The sequence below is a fragment of the Colias eurytheme genome, chromosome 15, assembly GCF_061535395.1.
Source record: "Colias eurytheme isolate Ceu_HAF_F1 chromosome 15, ilColEury1 Martin Lab GWU primary, whole genome shotgun sequence".
Classification (NCBI taxonomy): Eukaryota; Metazoa; Arthropoda; class Insecta; order Lepidoptera; family Pieridae; genus Colias; species Colias eurytheme.
In genome coordinates this window covers 5,393,151-5,416,461 of record NC_142994.1, presented here as the reverse complement: position 1 = coordinate 5,416,461, position 23,311 = coordinate 5,393,151, and the positions used below count along the sequence as shown (strand labels likewise).

General features: G+C 33.6%; 3 protein-coding genes across 3 annotated transcripts; all 3 read right to left on the bottom strand.

Annotated features, from left to right (window-relative positions):
• Positions 1-1,915: 1,915 nt before the first annotated feature.
• LOC149902296 (uncharacterized) lies at positions 1,916-6,795 on the bottom strand. Its single transcript, XM_090110135.1, has 5 exons — positions 6,466-6,795; positions 6,051-6,260; positions 5,392-5,603; positions 4,770-4,926; positions 1,916-2,005 (listed from the first exon to the last, which is right to left on the bottom strand). The coding sequence occupies exons 1-4, from the start codon at positions 6,616-6,618 to the stop codon at positions 4,830-4,832; spliced, it is 672 nt and encodes a 223-aa protein (XP_089966261.1). The 5' UTR covers positions 6,619-6,795; the 3' UTR covers positions 1,916-2,005; positions 4,770-4,829.
• A 4,963-nt stretch (positions 6,796-11,758) lies between these two features.
• LOC149902295 (salivary endonuclease-like) lies at positions 11,759-15,799 on the bottom strand. The gene is made up of 7 exons (XM_090109879.1): positions 15,613-15,799; positions 15,313-15,509; positions 15,085-15,233; positions 13,016-13,161; positions 12,589-12,842; positions 12,139-12,300; positions 11,759-12,007 (listed from the first exon to the last, which is right to left on the bottom strand). Exons 1-7 carry the CDS (start codon positions 15,782-15,784, stop codon positions 11,759-11,761), a joined length of 1,329 nt encoding a protein of 442 aa, XP_089966005.1. The 5' UTR covers positions 15,785-15,799.
• A 4,730-nt stretch (positions 15,800-20,529) lies between these two features.
• Positions 20,530-23,147, bottom strand: LOC149902294 (salivary endonuclease-like). Its single transcript, XM_090109878.1, has 7 exons — positions 22,964-23,147; positions 22,670-22,866; positions 22,443-22,591; positions 22,212-22,357; positions 21,880-22,133; positions 21,515-21,676; positions 20,530-20,783 (listed from the first exon to the last, which is right to left on the bottom strand). The coding sequence occupies exons 1-7, from the start codon at positions 23,145-23,147 to the stop codon at positions 20,535-20,537; spliced, it is 1,341 nt and encodes a 446-aa protein (XP_089966004.1). The 3' UTR covers positions 20,530-20,534.
• Between the last annotated feature and the right edge of the window lie 164 nt (positions 23,148-23,311).

The following is a 23,311-nucleotide window of genomic DNA, read 5'->3' as shown; positions in this document are numbered from 1 at the left end:
GTATTTAAATTACTTCTAGCGTGTTGACTTTTGATAATTCTAATTACTGAACAATATCTAGGTACCATTGGGGTCACATACCTTTTAGAATTTAGAGACAATTCAAGAGATAGATGGTGGTCAAGAGTATAGTCCTCTTTATTTGAAATATTTGGGGCATGAGCTTCAATTATTTTTCGAAATAATTAAGTTCAATGTTCCAAATTACTTAATGCCTAATTTCAGGCTATCAATTAGCTTAAACATTATGATACATAGATAGAATTTAACCCTTCAGCAGTCGCGCGCGGTCTCTGAGACCGCAACGAACTTGTTTTAGTCAATATACTGAAACTGTAAACAATAGACGCTTGCGCTTCCGTGATACCTTCGAGGGGGTCAGGTAGCACCTCTCAGTAGCCCTGTGACATTCGTCGCATGTACACGTGCTTTCTTATTTGTGTTTGCGGTCTCAGATTCCGCGCGCGACCGATTGTGTTCCAGAACAAACCAGTGCAATTTAACCGAAGCCGAGGTAAATATTTTTTGTTTTTTTGTATCTTATTATATTACTTTTTATGCTTTAGACTATAATAATATAAAAGTATAGTTTTAACAATGTATTTTTGTTGTAGACAATTAATTACGAAGACTTAGAACGTCGAATATCTCGCATGTTAGAGGAGGTGGAATCAGAAGATGAGGTCTTCGATGACGTTTCGGACCAATAAGACGACTCAATAGAAATTTCACCAGCACAGGATGAGTGTGTTGACGATGAGTTACAACTGAGTAATAAAACAAAGTATAGTTGTTTCAAATGTGGAAAACACAATATGTGTCTAGAACATGTGATTGTTATATGCCGAGAATGTTCATTTCCAGTAGATATTATGGACACTAATGACGAATAGTTTATTATAGTTATTCTAAACAAAAATTAGTAGTTTTTAGGTATGTTTTCTTTATTTCATTTTATTATAATTTAGATTATTCTAGAACTTTACGTAAAATGATCTCAAAAATAGAGTCATTTTAGAGTTCCTATTACACATTGCCAATTGATGATGAATGTGATTTATTTCTAAGATAATTATAGTCAAGTTTATAAGTTGTTAATTGTAAAAAAGAAAATTCCATTTTGTTTTGTTTAATGTTGATTTATAACGGTGATTTCCACCCAGAGTCAAAAATGTTGAGTTTTTATAGACCTTTGTTCTATTAAGTACAAATAAAAGAAGTAATGAGTAATTAAGTTGTTTTTATTTCATTTCACATGTTTAAGACCTCTTTTTAATCATGTGCTATACAATAAGTCGAAATATTCATTTGTTTTCCCAAACGAGACACTTAAATTTGCGGAATCACAGACCGCGCGCGACTGCTTGTGTTCGGCGCAAGGGTGCGACCGCTGAAAGGTTAATATTATTAATTACCTTTATAAAACAACATTACATAAAGTAGTACAGTAAAAGTTCCTTATTCGCGCTTCCTTCATTCGCGGTTTCACTATTCGCGGATGGAAAAAATGCGACCTAAATCCTGTATTCGCGGCCTAAAATTCGTTATTCGCGGATCGAATCGGTACATCGGTACATACATATATGTATTTACCTAAATAAAAACCATTCGTTATCCTTAGTAAACGCTTGAACTACAACTACGAATTTATAATGTCGACTAAAAAAAATGAAAAACGAGTAAAAAGTGACAAGCAATTGCCTAAACCTGAAGATAATACCTAATTAAATGGTAATTAATAAATATGTTTGGTTAAATTAAACTGTTTTCTTTATGTAATTGCTTTTTTATTTCGTCACCTAAGAACGTATTCCCTATAACCCCATACAAATTACCATTCCTTATTCACGGTTTCTCTATTCGCGGCACATTTACGGAACCTATTACCCGCGAATAAGGAACTTTTACTGTAGTTTGATCCTTAATCAAGTAATTTTGGTTATTGGAATGGCAAGAAGTATTTTACATAAAGTTTATCTGACACTTGTGACTAGTTATGAAATATCTGTGCCTCCAGTGAATAAGGGAGTAAGACGAGTTATTCCCTTTGGTTTTTATTGCACCATTGGATTCAGCTCGTCAAAATACACAACATATCAAAAGGTCATATCTCTAGCTGCGTCCTAACCCATTTTTTCGAATGACCCAAACGGTATAAGTAGGGTGTGATTAACGGTATAAGTTACCTTATCCATCATTTTAGGCAATCGCAAAGGAACTATTCGTCTCGAGTCAAAAGAACCCACGAACACAAAGACGTATGTGTAGTTATACTTTTTGAATAAAGACTTAATTCATTTTGTTCCATCAGTCCTAACACTATTTTAGTATAAACGCATTTGTGTCATTTTTCTAACATGAGCATAAAGGAACAACTCTTTTAGTGTCATTGGTTCAAGTGACGACATGAGACAGTTTGACATTAATGCCGTGTTGCTATTGGTCTATTAATTGAATACTGCACGGAAACAACACACACTATTCCTTATTATTTTTAAATCGTTTTTTCAATAAATCTGCAACAACAAATCTTTATATTTTTTAAAAAAGGTATTTATCAGTTAACTTGAGATACTAATATATTTCTATGGAAATTAACTTATGCAATAGATATTAAAAATACAGTTAACACATTAAGTGCATTTAATGATATTATACTCTTTGTTTATATAAATACAGAACGATAATTGAATCATCTAAAAAATGCCAACAAAAAATATGTTAAACTTATATTTTCTTCTTATAATTGGGTAAGTTTTTAAAAAATAACTCGTTTTTAATCTTTTTTTTTAAAAATTATCTAACTACAATAATCAAGACAATAATACTATAGTCTATAATAGTCGCATAAAAAAAAGTATTTATATAACCAGTCTTGACAATTATGAATATTGTTTTCTCCGCATATATAGCGTTTTAGCCACTGTGCTTTGGTAATTTGCCTTTTTTATAGGAAAAAAATCCGCAATATCGATACTTCTTTGGTCCTGCATTTTCGTAAACATTTTATGGATACTCTGGTACCACATATTTTGAAAAAATTGGGCTTTTGTCACGTAGAGTCTCTTCAAAGTGCGTGCCACAAGTCGTATTTGCATCCAAGGCACCTTCAAATCTGTGCTTAATTTTTTCATAAAATCTTTGCGGCTCATTGTATTTTCTTTATTTATCTACATTATTTTGATATTATATGATATAGAAAATCCAAGGCACCTTCAAATCTGTGCTTAATTTTTTCATAAAATCTTTGCGGCTCATTGTATTTTCTTTATTTATCTACATTATTTTGATATTATATGATATAGAAATTGCTAAAATTCTATATCATGCCGTAAAATATCGCGTTTTCGTGCTTATCTTCTCTCTTTATAGTGCTTGTATCCTCAATGTGTACCACCATGACATTGTGGCGTTGCCACTTTTATTATCTATATTTTACTATCTGTGGCGTTCCGAAACGGAACGCACTTGATCGAATTTTAAATTGATTCGACGATTAATTTTCACTAGGACAATAGTTAATACGCAAAACGCAATACACAGTTGATACGTATTTAATACCAATACTCAATGATTGTCTCCTGCTAACCTGTACAGACTAGACTCATTGTGGTGACTGGTGTAACATTGTATAGCATTAACAACATAGTACTGTATTATTGAAAGATCGATTAATCTCTCACGCGTCCTACTATAACATACTGATTTAGTTACGAGCAAATAATGTACGTAGGACGCGTGAAGCTTTAAAGGTTTATTTTACAATCTACGACTTTCATTATACATGGGTAACAAAACCCCATAACATATTCGGTTTTACTCCGGACAACATCTTCAGCCACCCAATCCCTTTGCTTGAAGTCCAAATCCAGCGGAGGACAATAATCGTCATTTACTAAAATTGAAGGTTTTTCGTCCTAGTATAAAAGTTGTCTGGATCACATTTTATACTCAATCTATAGTATAATACTATAGATATCATGTGAAACGTGACTTGGAAAAAAATTATTCAAATAAATCACAAAATAAAAATTTGAAACAATTTTAAAAGTTACGAAAAGCCCAATTATACGTCAAAATGACGCACAACATCCTCTTTACAACCAAATGGCGGAATTTACCTGGATGAGCCAACTATGTACTGCTAGGTCTCGACGGCTAATAAGTTGGTTCTGGATTTTGCAGCGATTCGATGGTAAATATAGAAGAGTTCATACGTCAAATTTACGTAGATTGGACTTCTAGGGTTAAATGCATAAATACCTAAATGTTGTTTTGTTTTTATTATCTAATAACGATAAAAAAACCCGTTGATTTCATTCGTTTTTCAAGCTACGTGCATAGTTTTTCCACTAAAATGCCTCAATTGAGTCATAAAGTACACAAATTTCAAGCATAATAAGTCACACCATTTCTATAAAACCAAAACTGGCAATAATATAAGTCGTGTTGTGCGATTATGAACATAGTGCATAAGGGCATAAGTCGTTATATTGCAAAGAGTAAAAAAAAAGTTATGTGAATACATTGAGTTATTCCATGAAGTACTCGTTCATAAGGCCACAACTACAAAAAAACACGAAAAAAGTATATTTATGGGGTTGTTACAATATGTGTTCATATGTAAAAATATAGTCTAACATCATATCTTACCCATACAAGCTTAAAATTTTGAATTAATAAAGATTTAGTATTGATATATAGTTTTTTGTCTCTCCTGAAAAGTGCTGTTTTTGAGTTATTCCCTTATTCACTGGAGGCACAGATATATAATATTATATTTATATAAACATTTAATAGCATTTATTCTAAGTGATGTAATGTTATTTCTACATATCAGTAGGCAAGATATCTGGTATCAGATACTGACATAAATCCATCTCAGAATTTACAAAGGTCACTTTACCTGCAGTGTTTTCATCAAGCCTGAAATTGTAATTTAAATATTAAAATAAATTCTTAACTAAATTATTACTGTACTTATCTAAGTATATTAACATTTTACTTCTTCAATCTAGCTTTAACTCATCAATTTTCATGCCTATCCCTTATAGATATCAATATTATTACTGTATTTACAGTAATTTGGTAAGTTTAATATCAGCTGAGAGAGCAGCATGAAAATAAAGTTGTGTTCTATTATTTTTTTCTGTTTCTATGATTATTATTATTAACTAGCTGTGCCACGCGGTTTTACCTGCATTGCTGTGCTCTTATTGGTCTTAGCGTGATGATATAATATAGCCTATGCCTTCCTCAAAAAATAGACTATCTAACACTGAAAGAATTTTTAAATCGGGCCAGTAGTTCCTGAGATTAGTGTGTTCAAACAAACAAACAAATAAACAGACTCGCTTTATAATATAAGTATAGATAAGTAAACCATCTTACCATCCTTTTATAACTGCCCAACAGCCAGAGAAGAATGTGGGAGCATTAATTATGAGACAAACACCAAGTCTCTCTGGATAGTGCCTACTAAGAAGCCATATAAGGTTCTTTAGCACCTGATAGTCCATACAGGAGAGTGTAAAGTTGTTTAAGTCAAACACAATACATAGGTTGTCGACAACTTCTTCGAAACACTTTTTACTGGCGTCTTCCTGTGAAAGAGTTTATCATCTTGTTGTATTTATGTTTTTATTTTAAGACTCTAAATTTTTTTACTATGGAATTTTAAATTTATGAAAACAAATTTGGATTCTACAACTATTTATTATATAATTCTACAATTACTTAAAAATATCATATCACTACATAGTATAAAACAAAGTCGCTTTCTCTGTAGTCTGTCCCTATGTCCCTATGTATGCTTAAATCTTTAAACTACACAACGGATTTTGATGCGGTTTTTTTTAATAGTTAAAGTGATTCAAGAGGAAGGTTTTAGTATATAATTTATTATGTTTTAGACAAAGCGGGCGAAGCCGCGGGCGGAAAGCTAGTAGGTATATATATTCATTTTCAAAATTGTTTATATACTGCGAGTATTAAGATATAATACTATATTTCTTGCAGTTTTATAATAGGTTTTAAGATGAAAAACTTACCAAACAATAAACAATAAACTTAGTCAAGTCATCTATACTTCTATCATTAGAACTGTGGTTTTTAGCAGGAATGTAAACAATTGGACGTCCAACAATATCCCTGTGTCTTAGTACTCTAGCCTTATCTTTGTATTTTTCAATGAGCTCTTTATCCTCATGAAGCTGTGCTACACCATACTCAGCCCTCCATTTATTTGTTTTTAATATTGCCTGCAAAGCAAAATCTTTAAGTGATATCAGATATTACATTATTACACTGTATAAAATGTTTCTATGAAATTATGAAAAATACAACACTAATATCATTAGAGAATAGAAAATATTAAAAATAGGCGTTTAATGCCTATGACGTCGTTTACCCTAAGCGTATGTAATTTAATAAAGCACTAACATACGGTGTGAAATATAATCCTACCTGAAAAGAATTGTCAACCGTTTTAAAAGCTCGTAAATATCTCTTTAATGAATAATCATTATGGTATTGTGCTGGATCAGCATCTGCTATTAGTTTCATCCGTTCCTTGAGCAGTTGGAGGTCCTCAGGGTTAACAGGTTTCAGCTCTTCCATTTTAAATTGAGACTTCTACCAAGAGTTTACAGAAAAACGTAAAAGCCGTAAGAGGTTGCGTTTAAAAAATCACTGAAATAGTGTTAAATTGAAACGTAAATAAAGATATTTAATTAAAAACAATACCACTTCGCGTACATTTTGACGATTGATGATAACGAAAACGGAAAAACGGATATTGACATTGACATTTCATGACAGTGCTAACCTGAGGTGCTAACATGGTGCTACCACAGAGTACTTTGTACTTAGATCATTAAGTAATGGATAACACACGCAGGCGTTTCCCCTTTTGCCGAGGTATAAGATTATTCGAATCGAAAAATCTTATGCTTTCATAAAAACTACTTGCGTAATCGATTACGAACACTCTGCGTATTCGTAAAACATCGAAAGGACGTCTGCGAGTGCTCCGCTAAAAATGCCGTTTTGCACTGTCAAGTCTTGCAGAAGCAATTCAAACATGTCGAATATTAAAAAAGATGGAATAACCTTTCATTTGTGTATATTTTTTTATTTTTTTAACGTACATTTCTAATTAAATGCAATTTCTAATAATCGTCAATGTATCGTTTAGCGATATGATCAAGACAAATAATCGAGTCATGTGTGTACTCGATCATTGATGCGGCCTCACGAGACTATCATGGAAAGAAAATATACAAATTTAATCTTTATGAACTAAGCGATAAAGTTGAATTTAGAACGCGATATTGAACCGCACTCCCCACGAGACTATAAAGTGATGTAGCGAGACTATCTTGAAGAGAAAATATACAAATTTAATCTTTATGAACTAAGCGATAAAGTTGAATTTAGAACGCGATATTGAACCGCACTCCCCACGAGACTATAAAGTGATGTAGCGAGACTATCTTGAAGAGAAATTCAAATTTAATCTTTATGAACTTAGTGATAGAGTTGAATTTAAAAACTCGTCGCTTAAAAGGTCGTTAATTTTTACGACTTTCTTAGTGACGGACTGCTTTTAACTTGAACGTCGATAAAAAAATATTTTTCTAAGTATAATTTGAAATGAGATGAGAATTAATCTTTATTATATTAAAATTTTACACAACTGCATAAAAAGGAGTATAATGTTTATTTTGTAAGTCTTGTATATATTTATTAAAATTTACGCTCGGTTACTTTTAACTGGCAGAACATTTTAATGGTACGGAACCCTTCGTGCGCGAGTCCGACTCGCATTTAGCCGTTTTTTTTGTAATGTTAATCTTGTAATTATTCTATTATGTAATCTATACTAATATTATAAAGCTGCAGAGTTTGTTTGTTTGTTTGTTTGTTTGAACGCGCTATTCTCGGGAACTACTGGTCCGATTTGAAAAATTCTTTCGGTGTTAGATAGCCCATTTATCGAGGAAGGTATATAACGCTACGACCAACAGGAGTGGAGCCACGGGGGTGAAACCGCGCGGAGCAGCTACTTTATTTATATGTATGTACGAATATTGCGTATATTTCAGATTTACAAAAAATACTGCTTTAAGGCTAAGGTGGATTGAATGCTGTGGGAGAAAATCAGAATGGACACCTCGGTACAGAAATAATAAAAATTTCTGGACCGATATTTATTTTATTGAATATTATAATATGTGATGTGTTGAATAAATACATAATTATTCAAATACAAATAAAATGGCGTTTTATTGTTTTTTCGTATGCATATAATAATGATGAAAACGTTACAAATGACCTGTGTAGTATTTTTTATGAATATAATATTAATGTTATTTCTAATTTCAACAAAATTATTATTTTTGTAATATCGATATGGTTACATCCCTTTAGAGCGATTGTATTATTACGTATATGTATAGAGATTTTTCTGTGTAATCGATGTATGTGTGCAAAAACATGCTAGTCTGTCCATTTTGTAATAGTTTGAGTTTGTAAAGACACAAATTATTTTTGTGAATGTGTGATAGTGTTTCAAAGTGTGAGTTACCCTCCCCGCACCAAAACCGGCAGAAAGTTTAGTTAGAACATTTGCCAGCGTGCTCCATCCATTACTTAATGATCTAAGACTTTGTATAATATAATATAATATATACAGCACTATACAGCTACCATTATCTAAGACCATTATAGAGTAAAGATATGACCGCACTATGTGTGGCACTAGGCGTCACTACGCGACGCAACGCTCCGCGACACATTTGCCGATCATTGATATATGCTCTCGTACTCTTTACTGTCGCCGGTGCCGTCCTGTTACGGTCATAGTGTGGTATGATATAACGAGAGTACGCATAATACGCTATAGTGAGTAGAGTCCTACCAACTTACCAAGGTCCTACCTATCTAATACATTTAAGAGTTCTAATTTAATTAATATAAGCTAATTTAATTAAAATCCGCATAATAATTATTACCGTTCACGTGGGATTTCCGGGATAATGCTTGCCATGTTTTTTCTCAAGTCTCAAGCTACTCTCTCTAGGTACATTAATATGTTTCCAAATCGGTTCAGTGTTCAACTCTAGCAATGGCCTGCTTTTGAACTACTCTAGCAATAGGCGAAAAGAACACGAATATTATACAGCCCCCCTAGTCAAGTGGCTTTCTGTTAGCGTAGCGTTCAATAGAATAGACTACGAATGTATGAGATTGACGTAGGCTGTAGATAAACGTATCTACAGGTTACGTCAATCTCATACATTCGTAGTCTATTCTATTGAACGCTACGCTAACAGAAAGCCACTTGACTAGGGGGGCTGATAGACAGAGTTACTTTCTCGTTTATTATATTTGTTAGGATTAGGTAGGTATTACTGAAAGATTTGTGTGTAATGAATTAACGATTTTTACATCTTTAGCGAGTAAGTAGGTACTCTATTTCAGTGGTTCTCAAACTTTTTTAATGACGGAACCCTTTTGGGAAGCAAAATACTTGATAGAACCCTACAATAAAACAATTGTTTTTATAAGTGTATTCTTTATTAATCAGCATAATAAAAGTACAATGTAACAGATAGGTACAATCTTAGAGTATATATAGTATCTATAGAGTGCGAACAACCAAGTGGGAACAGTAGGCACAGGTGGGAACAACACGACGTTCCCGCCGCGAGCGCTCGTAGTCACAGAACATAATATATTACCCTTACTCGTAGTCGTGGTTGAGTGCTGTCGAAGTGCGTTGCTCTGGAATTTTTTTCTTATTTACGAATAAACATGGTGAAATGTGCAGTTCTATCTTGCAAAAACGATACTAGAAAATACACAAAATTGAAATCCAGTATCACATTTCATCAGTAAGTCGATTGTTATACTTATTTTTATGAAAATAAATCTAGCATCGCGGGGGTGAAGGAGGGGTGGGAGGCGGACACGCGCAGTCTCGCTCGCGCGCCTCACTGCCGCCACGTGATCGTAGTGATGTGACCTGACCAACGCTGTACTCGATATAAAGTTTACTAGAAGAACTATATTTTAACAAATTATTTATTTAACTCTTTTAAAAATGTATTATAAATAAATTTGTGGTGTGTTTTGTATGATAGACTTTCTAATATTATGAATGCGAATGTAATATTGTTTGATTTATTATTAAAAAAAAATGCACTAAACCTGATCTTTTATTTTATTAACTTTATTAGATATTTAAAGTAGGTAAGTCCACACGTTTTTCTGATATTCCAATCAAACACATTTTTTTAAGTACTTATAATAATTAATACAAGAAATATTCAAATGGAATAAACACACTTTATTCAGTTGGTAAGCAAATGTAAAATTACATATTTATATTTTATTCATACATTTCTCCTTTAATAACATAATGAACATAACTTATGTTACATATTTATTTACATAACTTATCGATAGCTCAACACGCAATTGATACCTACCCATCCCTATTGGTCACACACACATCTATATAGTATCTATAGCTCATCTGCCTACGATATGCACTAAGCAATTTGTGCAATACACGCGCTCTATACTACTGTAATATATATACTCTAAGCGCGTCACACACGGTGAAGATACTATAATATTTTATCTTAAGATACTGTACATGTACTGTACATCTTAAGATACAAGTATCTTAAGATAAAATATTATAATATGTAGTATCTTCACCGTGTGTGACGCGCTTTAGGGTACAATGTATCTAGCAGTTAGTTTTGATTTTTTTTTTCTAAATTCTTGCGGAACCCCGACAAAGGTATCACGGAACCCTAGGGTTCCGCGGAACACACTTAGAGTATAGTTAGTCTATTTTATTATATCTCGGTAAGCCTATGGGCTATCCATTATAATAAGTAGGTACATAAAAGGGGCATAAGTGTAAATTTTGAAAAGTATAAATCCGCATAATAAATGAAGCGCACGAAAGAGCGGACTTATTTCATTGTCCTACGAGTGAATTCGCAAGGGTGATATTGCAGTTAATCTGTTATTGTTAGTAAGTTCTTTAAATTTTTCTATGTCTATGTTAAGATATGTATGTAATTTTAATTTAGTATTTAAGTTAGATAAGTTTCTTTTGTAAAATAAAATTGTATCTGTGTCGCATTGGGCATTGTGTGGGCATTGTCCTGTAATGGCATGTGATGTTTTTTAAATAAAATAAATAAATAAATAAATCTTGAAAGTCAGTGGCTTTATAATTAGTAAGCGTAAAAGGCATAATATAAAACGGAAAAATTAGAAGAAATCCGGGGTCTGAGTTGGGTTCATAGGTGGCCTATTGATAGGTCAATATAGGTAGAGCATTTACTGTTCATAATTTTAATATTAGCGAATCACTTTTTACACAACTTTTTCACTTTATCACAAGTTAATCTAAAATATTTTTATGTTTTAAGGTAAAATTTATGTCAATAAGTTTACTATATTTCTTTACCGAGTCACTTTACGAGGAATTTATACCTTAGATACCTACACAAGATTAAACAAGATTTAAACATCTCTATTTTTTTTCTTAAATTAATTAGCGAACAAGTGACTCGTTTCCACACTTCATGATATTATATAATATCGTATCCAATTAAATAAAATCCATTGTTTAGTTTGCACTGATTTATTATTCACAATATAAATATATACAGGAGTATTAAAATTAATAACAGTTATAAAATAATTATTTCCGTCCACATTTTTCACAAGTTTATGAGAGAAGGCCGTTCACGGTGAAAGAAGGTAAATGGTTAATGCGTCTCCTGAAATCAGCGACTGTGCAGCAGAAACTATAACCCTGGTCGATGCGGTCGGGCCTCCACCTGAGCCAACTGAAGGCGTTGTTGTTTCTGCATCGGTCTGTGCAGAACTGCAGTGCGCGGGCCTCCGAGGCAGTCAAGTGAGGATTGTTGATGCTTATAAATGCTGTTCCCAAACGTCTGGATGAGTCGTAAGCGACCTGTAGGAATACATTTGTTATTTAAAATCCTTTGTGTTTCATAAGTACCTAATCTAATCGATCTTTCAAAATTTTCCTAAAAAGTACCGAAGTGTGAATTATGTTGAATCATTAATATGCAGTTTTCATACCTTGTAGAAGTAAAGCGGCACAGGGACACGGCGGCGGTTATTTGTGTTATCCAGGTAAATGTCAACAAAACGGCCAGATGCATCACGAAGTTGGGCCACGCCAAAGGTGCCGGTGTAGATCATACAGTTGTAACCAGCAGCTCCAATACGGGCACGGAGATCCTGTTAGTAATACATATTATGATAATTAGTATCCTGTTAGCTATATAATAATAGTATAATGCTAGTTATTATTTTAATATGTGCTGAGAAAAAGTGTAAACATATTATGTGAAAGTTTTTTCGACGAAAAGATTCAATACGATTGATATGATAAGTATGTAAAATTCTAATAAGTATCGTCAGGATTACCTACACTATCTAATCCTTATGATACGTACTAATTTCTTGTAAGGCCTATCTTTTTTGCCCTACATAATATTTTTATAAAACAAATAAGACAAAATTTACTTGTTCAAGATTGTTCCAGTTGCCTGCGTTAAATGGTTGCCATTGAGGAGCAGCATTAATGAAGTAGAATGTTGCACGCTGTCCAGTGGCGAATACTTGGTCACTTTTGGCTATTAAGTGTCCACGAGCGAGGAACTGTGTACTTGTGACGTATCTATTCGCCAAGTTATTACCGACTACTCTAGCAATAGCCTGCTTTTGGCTGTTCTGAGTGTAGATGTTGTTAATGTCGATACCCGGGAAGAAACCACCAGCTAAAAATGCCACATGAAAAATTATGGTCAAATATTTAATATTTTCTTATTATAAAGTAAACATAAAGAATGAAGAGGATTCCATTTGCCTTGCCATCAGTGAGTTTAGTGTACAGTGTTTCTTTTTAATATGATACTTATTTATAAAAAATAAATGTCGCCATAATAATTACCTGCCCAGTTGGGTCTATTAACCCCAGTTTGATGAACAGCATTTGAAGGGTTTTGAGTATACCACACATATAAAACTTCATACCGATTTCTGTCATAGCATGCCCAGTAAAGTGGATGGAAAACGTTATTGACTCTGAAGCCAACTCTGGAAAAGGCAATTTTAAATATTGAAAATAATTTGGAAAATCCAAAAGTGCACGCCTCATAATTTTTTTTTAATAAATGTTAATTAATTATTATTTTTGTTTATTTAATAACAATTAAACCACAACGAATCAGACCCTGAAAAATGAAAGGGTTCTATTCCTGAGCATACTCAAGCGTAATAGTGGGTACACACGTACGCACATGCTCGATAAACTTGCTCGATCTCGAGCAAGTACGAACGTGTGTACCATGCAAGTCTCAATACAAATGCTCGAAGCCAACCATTTCAATCCAACAACTTCGATTCGAGCAAGATTCAAACCTCCATAATTTTTGCTCGATGTTCGAAGCAATCTTGTTTGTACGTGTAGCTGCGACTTCGAGCATGTCAATCGTGAGCGAGTGATTAATCGAAAAGATTGTGCGTACGCAGCTGAAATGTCGGACTTTCGAGCGTTTACTCGTGATTTTGTAGAACAATTTATAAACATGTATCGAGAAGAGTGTATATAAATAAATAGTATCTCATCCGTAAATAGTTACGAAACTCTTTAGGTTCTAGCTCTTTTATCAAATTAACATGACTGTGCCGTTCTCTTTTTTGTAACATTGGCCTTACCCAACGTCGACGCCTTTTTCGCGTCAGTTTTCCCCGAGAGTAAATGTAGCAGGCGATTCCCACCAAACACAACAACGTATCGTCCATTGCTCGAAGAGTTTCAACGCACACTGAACATGATCTTCGCGCAAGCTTTTACGTGTAGACGCGAGTTCAAGAATGTCTGTGCTATAGCTTTGTTCGAAGAAACTTGCTCGACTAGCAAGTACGTACGTGTGTACCCACCTTATAAGAGAAAAAAATAATTTGGAAAATCCAAAAGTGCACGCCTAATATTTTTTTTTTAATAAATATTTATTAATTATTATTTTTGTTTATTTAATAACAATTAAACCACATCGAATCAGACCCTGTAAAATGAAAGGGTTCTATTCCTGAGCATACTCAAGCGTAAGAGAAAAAAAAAGACTCGATTAGTAAAGTATTTCGGTCGCTATCGTGTTAACAAGAAAAAGGATCCGCACATACAGACACACGGACGTCCAAGACAGAACTTTTTTAAACTGTTTTTTAACTAGTTTAAATAACAAAAATGACATCAAAAATATCATGAACGTTAAAAATAGTGTTTTTTCTTAATATGTGTGTGTATGTATTATCTTACAAGTGCAATGTATGGTACATAAAGACATTTTAAGTTTGAAAAATCAGGGCCTGTAGACAAAGTAACAATTACAAAACGATAACGAAGTTAGAAATCGCAAAAATGTATGGGATTGACATACGCCGCGTTAGATCACGTGGTCTATCTAATGTCAATCCCATACATTTTTGCGATTTCTAACTTCGTTATCGTTTTGTAATTGTTACTTTGTCTAAGGCCCCAGATGTTTTGCGCGAAGTGACAGTAGTACCCACCTCAACGCTTCGCTTATGAGGCGTGCAAAAAGACTCGATTAGTAAAGTATTTCGGTCGCTATCGTGTTAACAAGAAAAAGGATCCGCACATACAGACACACGGACGTCCAAGACAGAACTTTTTTAAACTGTTTTTTAACTAGTTTAAATAACAAAAATGATATCAAAAATATCATGAACGTTAAAAATAGTGTTTTTTCTTAATATATGTGTGTATGTATTATCTTACAAGTGCAATGTATGATACATAAAGACATTTTAAGTTTGAAAAATCAGATGTTTTGCGCGAAGTGACAGTAGTACCCACCTCAACGCTTCGCTTATGAGGCGTGCAATATTACTTATATATCTATCATAGGACGTAAAATAATTTAAAATGCAGTCATTTTAAGTAATTTTCCTCGATTTAGCCTTAATTACGATTTAGATTTTCTTCTTAATTACCTGATAACAACATTATTATTGATGCATCTATCGTTAGTTTGAACGGCTTCATGATTAGAATTGCTATTGCAAGTCAGTTGACCAAAAGCACGATTTCCATTAAGCCATCCTGAACCTGAGACTAGATTATCTCGGACACATCTTGCAGTCTAAAATGATATTATAAAAATTAGTGAGTCAGTGAAAATGATTAATAGTTTCAATACAAATAATTGAAATAAATCTTACAGCGGTTGCAACAGTTGATTGGATGTTAGGGTGACGAATTTGGCGTCCTGAACCAACACAAGAAACAATGACATCATCACCAGCATTTAAACGAACTTGACCCGAATTTCCATTTGGGGTAAGGTAAGTGTTTGTTCTTCTATTGATGAATACTGGCTGGGGTTGACCAAAATCATTTCGGACACGGAATGTGCATCCTATAAAAATATTTTTTCATAAGAGCATTATGCATCTCATAGATACAGTAAGACATACACATGTATTTTAAACATTTGTATCTCGTCAGTTCACTGTACTTACCACTTCGGGCACTAGGGCTATTGAATATGTTTGTGTCATTAAGCCATCTTTGTTCTTCTAGTTCAAGCCACTTATCCAGGTAGTCCTCAAATGCTTCCTCGCTTAATACATCAGCTAAATCACTGGGATGAGGAAGCTCTGCTGGTAGAGCAGAAACGGCTGCAAAGAGCATAATAATTGCCGTAAAAGACAACATTTTTTATGCCCTTTCCAGAAAAATGTATGATTTGAAAACCTAAGGACCAGCCTAAAGGCTGGATTTTTAAAACTGTGCCGCACATATTTTATGATACAAAGTATTTATAGTTTTAAAAAAAGTTGATAAAGTGATAATTAGTAAAAGATTTGCAGACCCTCTTCTGACATCATAGATTTTGATAACAATTATGTACGCTCGTAATCGCGTGAACAATAATTACAATGATAAAAAAGAGACAAAAACAACTGTCCTGTCCATATTTTGATGGATGATAGAGTAAAGTGATTTCGAAAGTGTTATGGATAAATAAAACTAAATACATATTTAGAATATGATATCTATCATCCTCTTATTACGTAGGTATCCCTCATAAAATAAAAGAAGTATTATTTTTTTACAAATCATACTTCCTAGGTATTCTTACTTTCAACGCAACACAAACACGAAAGTTTGTTACTCTTTCATGCGAAAAGTACCTACGGAACGGATTTTTATGATAGGTTTCTATGTCCTAGGATATCACAAAAGTCATGGAAATACTTGTTTTTGCATGGAAATGTACTTGTTTTTGCCCGCGAGCTTTTCAGTGTTTCAATTTCTGCGCCTTTGTTAACTGATAACGCGGTTTGTAAACGGCGAAATCATTCATTTTTTCCTGCGCCATACATATATACCTATTATTATCATAATGACATTTGGTTCATTGGATTTGTCTCCGCTTAAATTAAGATGAAAGGCTATAAAATAAAAACTAAACCACTACCCGGGTGGAGCCCGAGTGGGCAGCTAATATGTAGTATAAGACCAGGCAAGATCAAATCATACTTGATACTCTCACCAGCTATTTTTAAATGCGATAATGCTCGATTTTAATTCTCTCCATTAAGCTCTCCATATTGTACCTAAATCAACGAATTAGTTATAAATAATCCAAAGATAAAAGTGATTGATTGATGAATTTATTTGTTTTTACCAAATGGATTGTTATAACGTCGTGCAACCAGACATGCGACTTTAATTGCAAAGGTAATTAATACTTACCTATAAAAAAAAACAAGAAGTTCATAGGTGGAATCATAATATATCTACGTTTTATTAAGTAGGTCAACATTTCTAAAAACTAGGCTACTACTTTAAATTTTATTTACGTTTTTATGAAATAAACGTGTTCAATGTTCATTGCATATTGTTATAAATAATTATTTTAATTATAATTATAACTAGCGACCCGCCCCGGCTTCGCACGAGTGCAATATACTAAATAGAAATACACTACAGAAAAACTGTGAACGTTGTATATAAAAACATAGCGGCCCGCTCCGGCTTCGCACGGGTATAAAATAGATAGCCGGGCGGCCGGCCGGTACCGCCGCAAACGCTACGTCCCGCAATTTTTTAATCTGTAATATCTTCGAAAATATTCACTTAAATCATACGGTGTAAAGGGCCATATAGATCTATATTAAATGAACAATGTATTCAAGGTATTTAATTGGTTAAGGATTAATGCTGTATTGGTTAAAATCGCATCGAAAATTAGCCATTATTTGTCGTAAAAAGTAAATGACAAAAAAAAAGTTATTGTGGGTTATCATATTTTTTTTACACATTCCTTGTTTATTTTTTTGTACAAAAAACTACCTACTCAATGTGTCATGAAAAGTGGGCCACTTAAATCATGTGGTTATGTTGTTATCTTGATTTATAGCTAGCCTGTTCTTTCCTTAACATGTCATATAAGTTAGAAAGAGGAAGGTTATTAGACCGTTTTATAAAGCGAACGCAAAACCCACGACTGTTGATCGACCGGGAGCCGGTCGCAACGCACAAGCCCCTGAATGTGGATCGACCGGCTCCCGGTCGTTCAGCACTTGAGTGGGCACAGCATATATAGCATATATAGGTCTATGTACTTGCACTTCCGATTTCATGTTTGTTTTAGGTTAATGGTCACTTATTGACCATAAAAACACAAAATGCAGACAGATCCAGGTAGAGCTTTGCTCGTAATCTTATAGTTTTTGACCGATATCTCTAAAACTATCCACTTTAGGGCAAAAGTTGCTTAGACTTTTTTGTAGAAAGTAAAATTTCGCATACTCTATATCATGTAAATTTTTTTGTAACACTTACTATTTACGGTTTATGGCCTATTTGATGAACCGGTTGATCGTTCAAATATTGGATTAATGAATAAAATGCATGTATGTACGTATAGTTTTTGGGTCACTTTATTCTCTACAAGTTTTGTTTGAAATTTTTTTCTAGTGCTCATATTTTTTGAGTTGTTCTACGTATAATGTAGAAATGCTGCCGCTCGGCGGGTGACGTGGCAGGCCAAAAGTTTTTTTACGGATGTAATAAAAACGAAGAAGCAATTTCCAATGCAAGTGGATTTTCACCGTTTCCGAAACGGCAAAATTTTTGATTTTTTTTCTTATAGAAAATTTTTAATACATTTTTTAAAATATTTTCCTTTATTTTATTCTTGCATCCGAATATGAAATAACTACTCAATATTATTTAGTTGTACGAAATATTATATACGAAACATACATAGGTACCTTGAAATTTACTATTTATCGCCAAACTTTAAATAACTAAAAAAGCATTAGAAAAAAAAGTTTCAAATAAAGTAATCTTAATAAATGGATAATGCATATGTATAATATATTAATGCCTTTGCATTTCATTGATTAATCCAATATTTAAAGAGTTACTTGCCAAAGATGTTTAACCGGCTCATTAAATAGGCCATAAATCGTAAACGGAAAGTTTTACAAAAACTTTACAAAGTATAAAAGATGTAAAATTTTACTACCTACAAAAAATTCCCAATATTTTTTGCCTTAACACGTTCACTGCGGCATGTCCAGTATCGGGCCATCAGCGACTACACCACAGTGCGGCGCCCAAAATCGCGGTTTTCACCGTGGTGCGGCGAGGTTTTTTATATGTTAATCAATGACTAGAAAAGAGACAAATATATTTTTGTGATCACAGTTTGAAGTAGGACTCAATTTCGTTTAAAAATCGTATGGCAAAATATTGGACACACGCATAGAAAAGAAACCGTTTCTTTTGTGTGCGGCATGTCAAATATTTTGCCATGGACAAGCACCTCATGCCGCACTGTACTGCGAGCGCGCCGCGTGTCAATCTCGCATAGTGATGTACCAGGACCGCACGCGTCGTTATCAAATTTTTAAATGACAATGATACCTTAGAGGCTTTAGTTTTTTTACCTTCTTTTATTTCGTAGCATAAATGCAAAAATGTGATGACAGTTGTGAAAATAATATAAAACATTAAAACAAAAGTTACTGAACAAATTAAAACAAAAGTTACTAAACAATTTCCTGATAGTACTCTATCAAGTACCTTGTTTTATATGTGTTTTTTTTTGTATCGACGATCTCGTTATCTGTAAACAAACAGACTGAAATATACAAAATTGATTTATATCGATATCGATGTTTTATTTTACAGTGTTTCCCATCGCTATTACTGTAAACATGCCGTATCAACGCAGTGCGGGATGGCAAATAATTTTTCACAAAATCAGGGGTTTACATTTTCCCTCATATCTTTTAAACTATTGGGTCAAACTAAAAGCTATTTATGCGGTATATACAAGACTATATATACTATTATCCGAAAAAAAAATTTTTGAAATATCTTGAAATTTCATGAAATTATTAACCTTCAAAGTCAGTAGGTGCGATGTGATAAAAATGGCTCATGACGCACAGTGGTGAACTTGCCGATGTGAAGTATTGAAGACATGCCGCAACAACGGTAAGTTTGGCATTTAAGTGCCGCAGTGAACGTGTTAAAATGGATAGTTTCCGAGACATCGGCCAAAAACTTTTATGTAAGATTTCGAGCGTAGCTCCACCTGGATCTGTCAGCATTTTGTGCTTTTATGGTCAGTAACTTATCCTTAAACAAAAGTGAAATTGGATGGGAAATTTAGTGCGAATTTGGCTAAATAAAAGCAGCTTTGAATGGGTTAACAGTACTACACTACTTTTTCTGGCACCAAAAGTGGTTTCATGTAACATAGAAGCGCAAGCTTTTTGTTTAGATCGCATTTTTTTTTGTGTCGGCTGACAACTTTAGAGTGAGAATTTTTTAACGGATATTAAGTTTTGTAGTCAGTACCTAGATAATTTCGATTTTTAGATTTGGTTAGGTACCTTCCAGGTCAGAGCCAGGGTGGGGCAAGTGCCCCACCCTGCCCCACCGTGGCTACGCCCATGGTTACTACACTTGGAAAACTTCAATATACTTTTCACTTTAGATACTGAAGCTTATTGGATTAGGATACTATGGTCAGCAACTAGCAAGTTTGACATCTTAAAACTATCAAAGAAGACTCAACTTGGTGGAATTGGTATATGGCGAGATGGTCCAAATAAAAAAGACTAGTGTGAAATAATAATACCAAACACAGCATCATTTAAAAATTAAACCGTTTAATAGCATAATTAATAAATCTTATACACTAAAGTACAAACAAACACATTATATTTCAGTCACGATCCTTAGGTATATCCCAACTGCGAAGGAGTTGTTTTCTTTGTATAAGATTCGGTAAGTTGTGATAGTGATATCCTACTACCAAACTCATTAGGAACTCTTTTTTTTAAACCATGAAGTGTGGTGATTACAAAGAATATTTTTACAGTATTGTACGCAGTCGGTTTTAACAAATTTTAACTTATGAAAGTAAGCCGTTAACGGTCATGGCTGGTAGGTGGGAGATCCGTCTTGTGAAGTCGTCGATAGTGCAACAGAAGCTGTATCCAATGTCAACGCGGTCTGGTTGCCAGTTGAGCCAGTTAAAAGCAGCATTGTTACGGCAACGGTCTGTGCAGAACTGCAGAGCGCGTGCTTCAGCCGCCGTGTAGTAGGGGTTGTTGATACTGATGAATGCGGTGCCTATGCGTCGAGACTCATCGTATGCAACCTGTAAACATTTTCAGCTTCACATAAAATGTTCAAATTCACATTTATTTTCATTTCTTTCATTTGCCACAAGCTTGTCATCTTTTTTATTTGACTCATATTCGATCAAACTGGGTCTTCAAAATTATGTTGAAGGTCTAAAAGAATACCTATACAAGAGATCTAGATTACAGAAAAAAAAAATATATATTTTCTAAAAAAGGGTAATATGAACAAAAAAACTCTCAGCTGAAATTATCATTGAACAGGAAAAAAATGTTGATTTCATGCGACATTTTAGTTATGAACAATATATTTCTAAGGATTAATCTGTGCATAATCTACATTCTACACAATCGTAAAACCTCAAGTGAGTCACACAAATGGATTGAAAGTTTTCTTGATCCTATAACTAATTTATATATTGAATTAACTCTATATATTATATAATTATAATGTACATAAAGTTTTTAATTTTGAACGGTTCTAATATCTGTGTTAGAATAGATAGCATACCTTTGCTCAATTGTCTAGATTTCATCACTAACTACGTCAATAATCTTAACTGATAATAATTAATGTATCCATTAATTAATTATTGATTATGCACCTTTAATTATATTAATATGTTGTTCAACAGTTTTCATATTTTATAAGCGATGTTTTAATAATAAATTTTATAAAAATGAAAATATTGAGACATGGAGAAGTTGCCACTATAACCATCTATATTTCTATGCTATGAACATTTACCTTGTACATATACAGTGGAACTGGTAATCTTTCATTGTTATCCGTGTTATCGAGGTAAATATCTACAAATCGTCCATTCGAATCGCGTAGTTGGGTTACTCCAAATGCACCAGTGTAAATAACGCAATCGTAGCCAGCCACACCAATACGACTTCTAAGATTCTGTAATTAGATGTTTGAGAATATGTTTAAGGAGAAATGTGCCTAAAAAACTTACCTACTTGCCTACTTGCAAGTTCCTAATAGATTTTACATACCCACTGTGTGAACCAGGTTCAGAATAATAAGTTAACTGCATGTATAATAGTCAGTAGCATAAAATACACATAATATGCGTAAAATGTAGAAATATTATTAAAACATACTTGTTCAAGTGAGTTCCAATTGCCAGCATTGAATGGCTGCCACTGTGGAACAGCGTTAATGAAGTAGAATGTTGCTCGCTGACCAGTCGCGAAAATTTGGTCGCTCTTAGCAATAAGATGTCCTCGAGCCAAGAACTGTGTAGATGTAACGTACTGGTCTGCCAGTATATCACCCACAGCCTTTGCGATAGCCTGTTTTTGTTGTACTTGGGTGTAGAGACTGTTTATTGTGACTCCAGGAAAGAAACTACCAGCTGGAATAATGGTTTTGTTAGTTTACAATGTTTGAGATTGTAATATTTTAACCTGGATGTTGGATATTTCATTATTACCTAACCAGCTTGGTCTATCAACTCCAGTCTGGTGAACAGCATATGACGGATTTTGCTCGTACCATACGTATAATACTTCATATCGATTTTTATCAAAGCAGGATCGGTACAACGGATAAAAGACATTGTTTACTGTGAAACCAACCCTAAAATTAAATATGTATGAATAAAGTATCTACAGCGCATATTTTAATGTTAATTGATTGCATAACAATAAGGAAAATAACCTACTGAATAACGACATTATTGTTAAAGCATCGCTCATTTGTTTCTTGGGCTTCGTGATAAGCATGAGAGCTACATGTCAACAGCCCAAACTCGCGGTTACCATTTAACCAACCAGATCCAGACACCAGATTACTGTTAACGCATTGAGCAGTCTAAAAAATAAATTATTTTATTTAATGTAGGTATTCTGTTTCAATTTTGATAAATAAAGTGAGAAGGTAGGTACTTACAGCTGTAGCTACACTGCTTAGGATATTTGGATGTTGTATCGTCCGGCTGCTACCAGTGCAAGCTACAGTAACTTGCTCTCCTGAACTCAAAGTTACTTGACCAGAATTTCCAGTCGGTAATAAATATGAATTTGTGTTTTGCCGGAGGAACACAGGTTGAGGTTGCCCAAAATCTCCATTCACATTTAGGGTACAACCTACACATTTAAAAGCATAGTATAAAACACTTAGTTACATTATTTACCTGAGTATTATACTTATTTTACTTTTGCTTAAGCTAATGGTAAACCTTACCACTTCGAGCATCCCTAGCAGTGTTATTGTCCCAGAATTTCTGTTGGACAGCAAGCCATTTATCTAAATAATCTTCAAACTCTTCTTCGTTTAGATACAAAGCTAGGTCTGCAGGATTTGGTAACTTTGCTGGTAGTGAAGTTACCACGGAAACGGCAACGGCTAGAATCACCAACCGAAGCATTTTAAAAACGGTACTTTTGCGAGACTATGCTATAATCTTACATTTTTGTTACTTACTTTACATTTATATATTTCTCATATCGTGTGATGTTATGTTTTGCGATAACGGTAATATTGATTTGATAGATTTTATCTCAGGTAGGTACCTAAAATGTAAATTAAGAT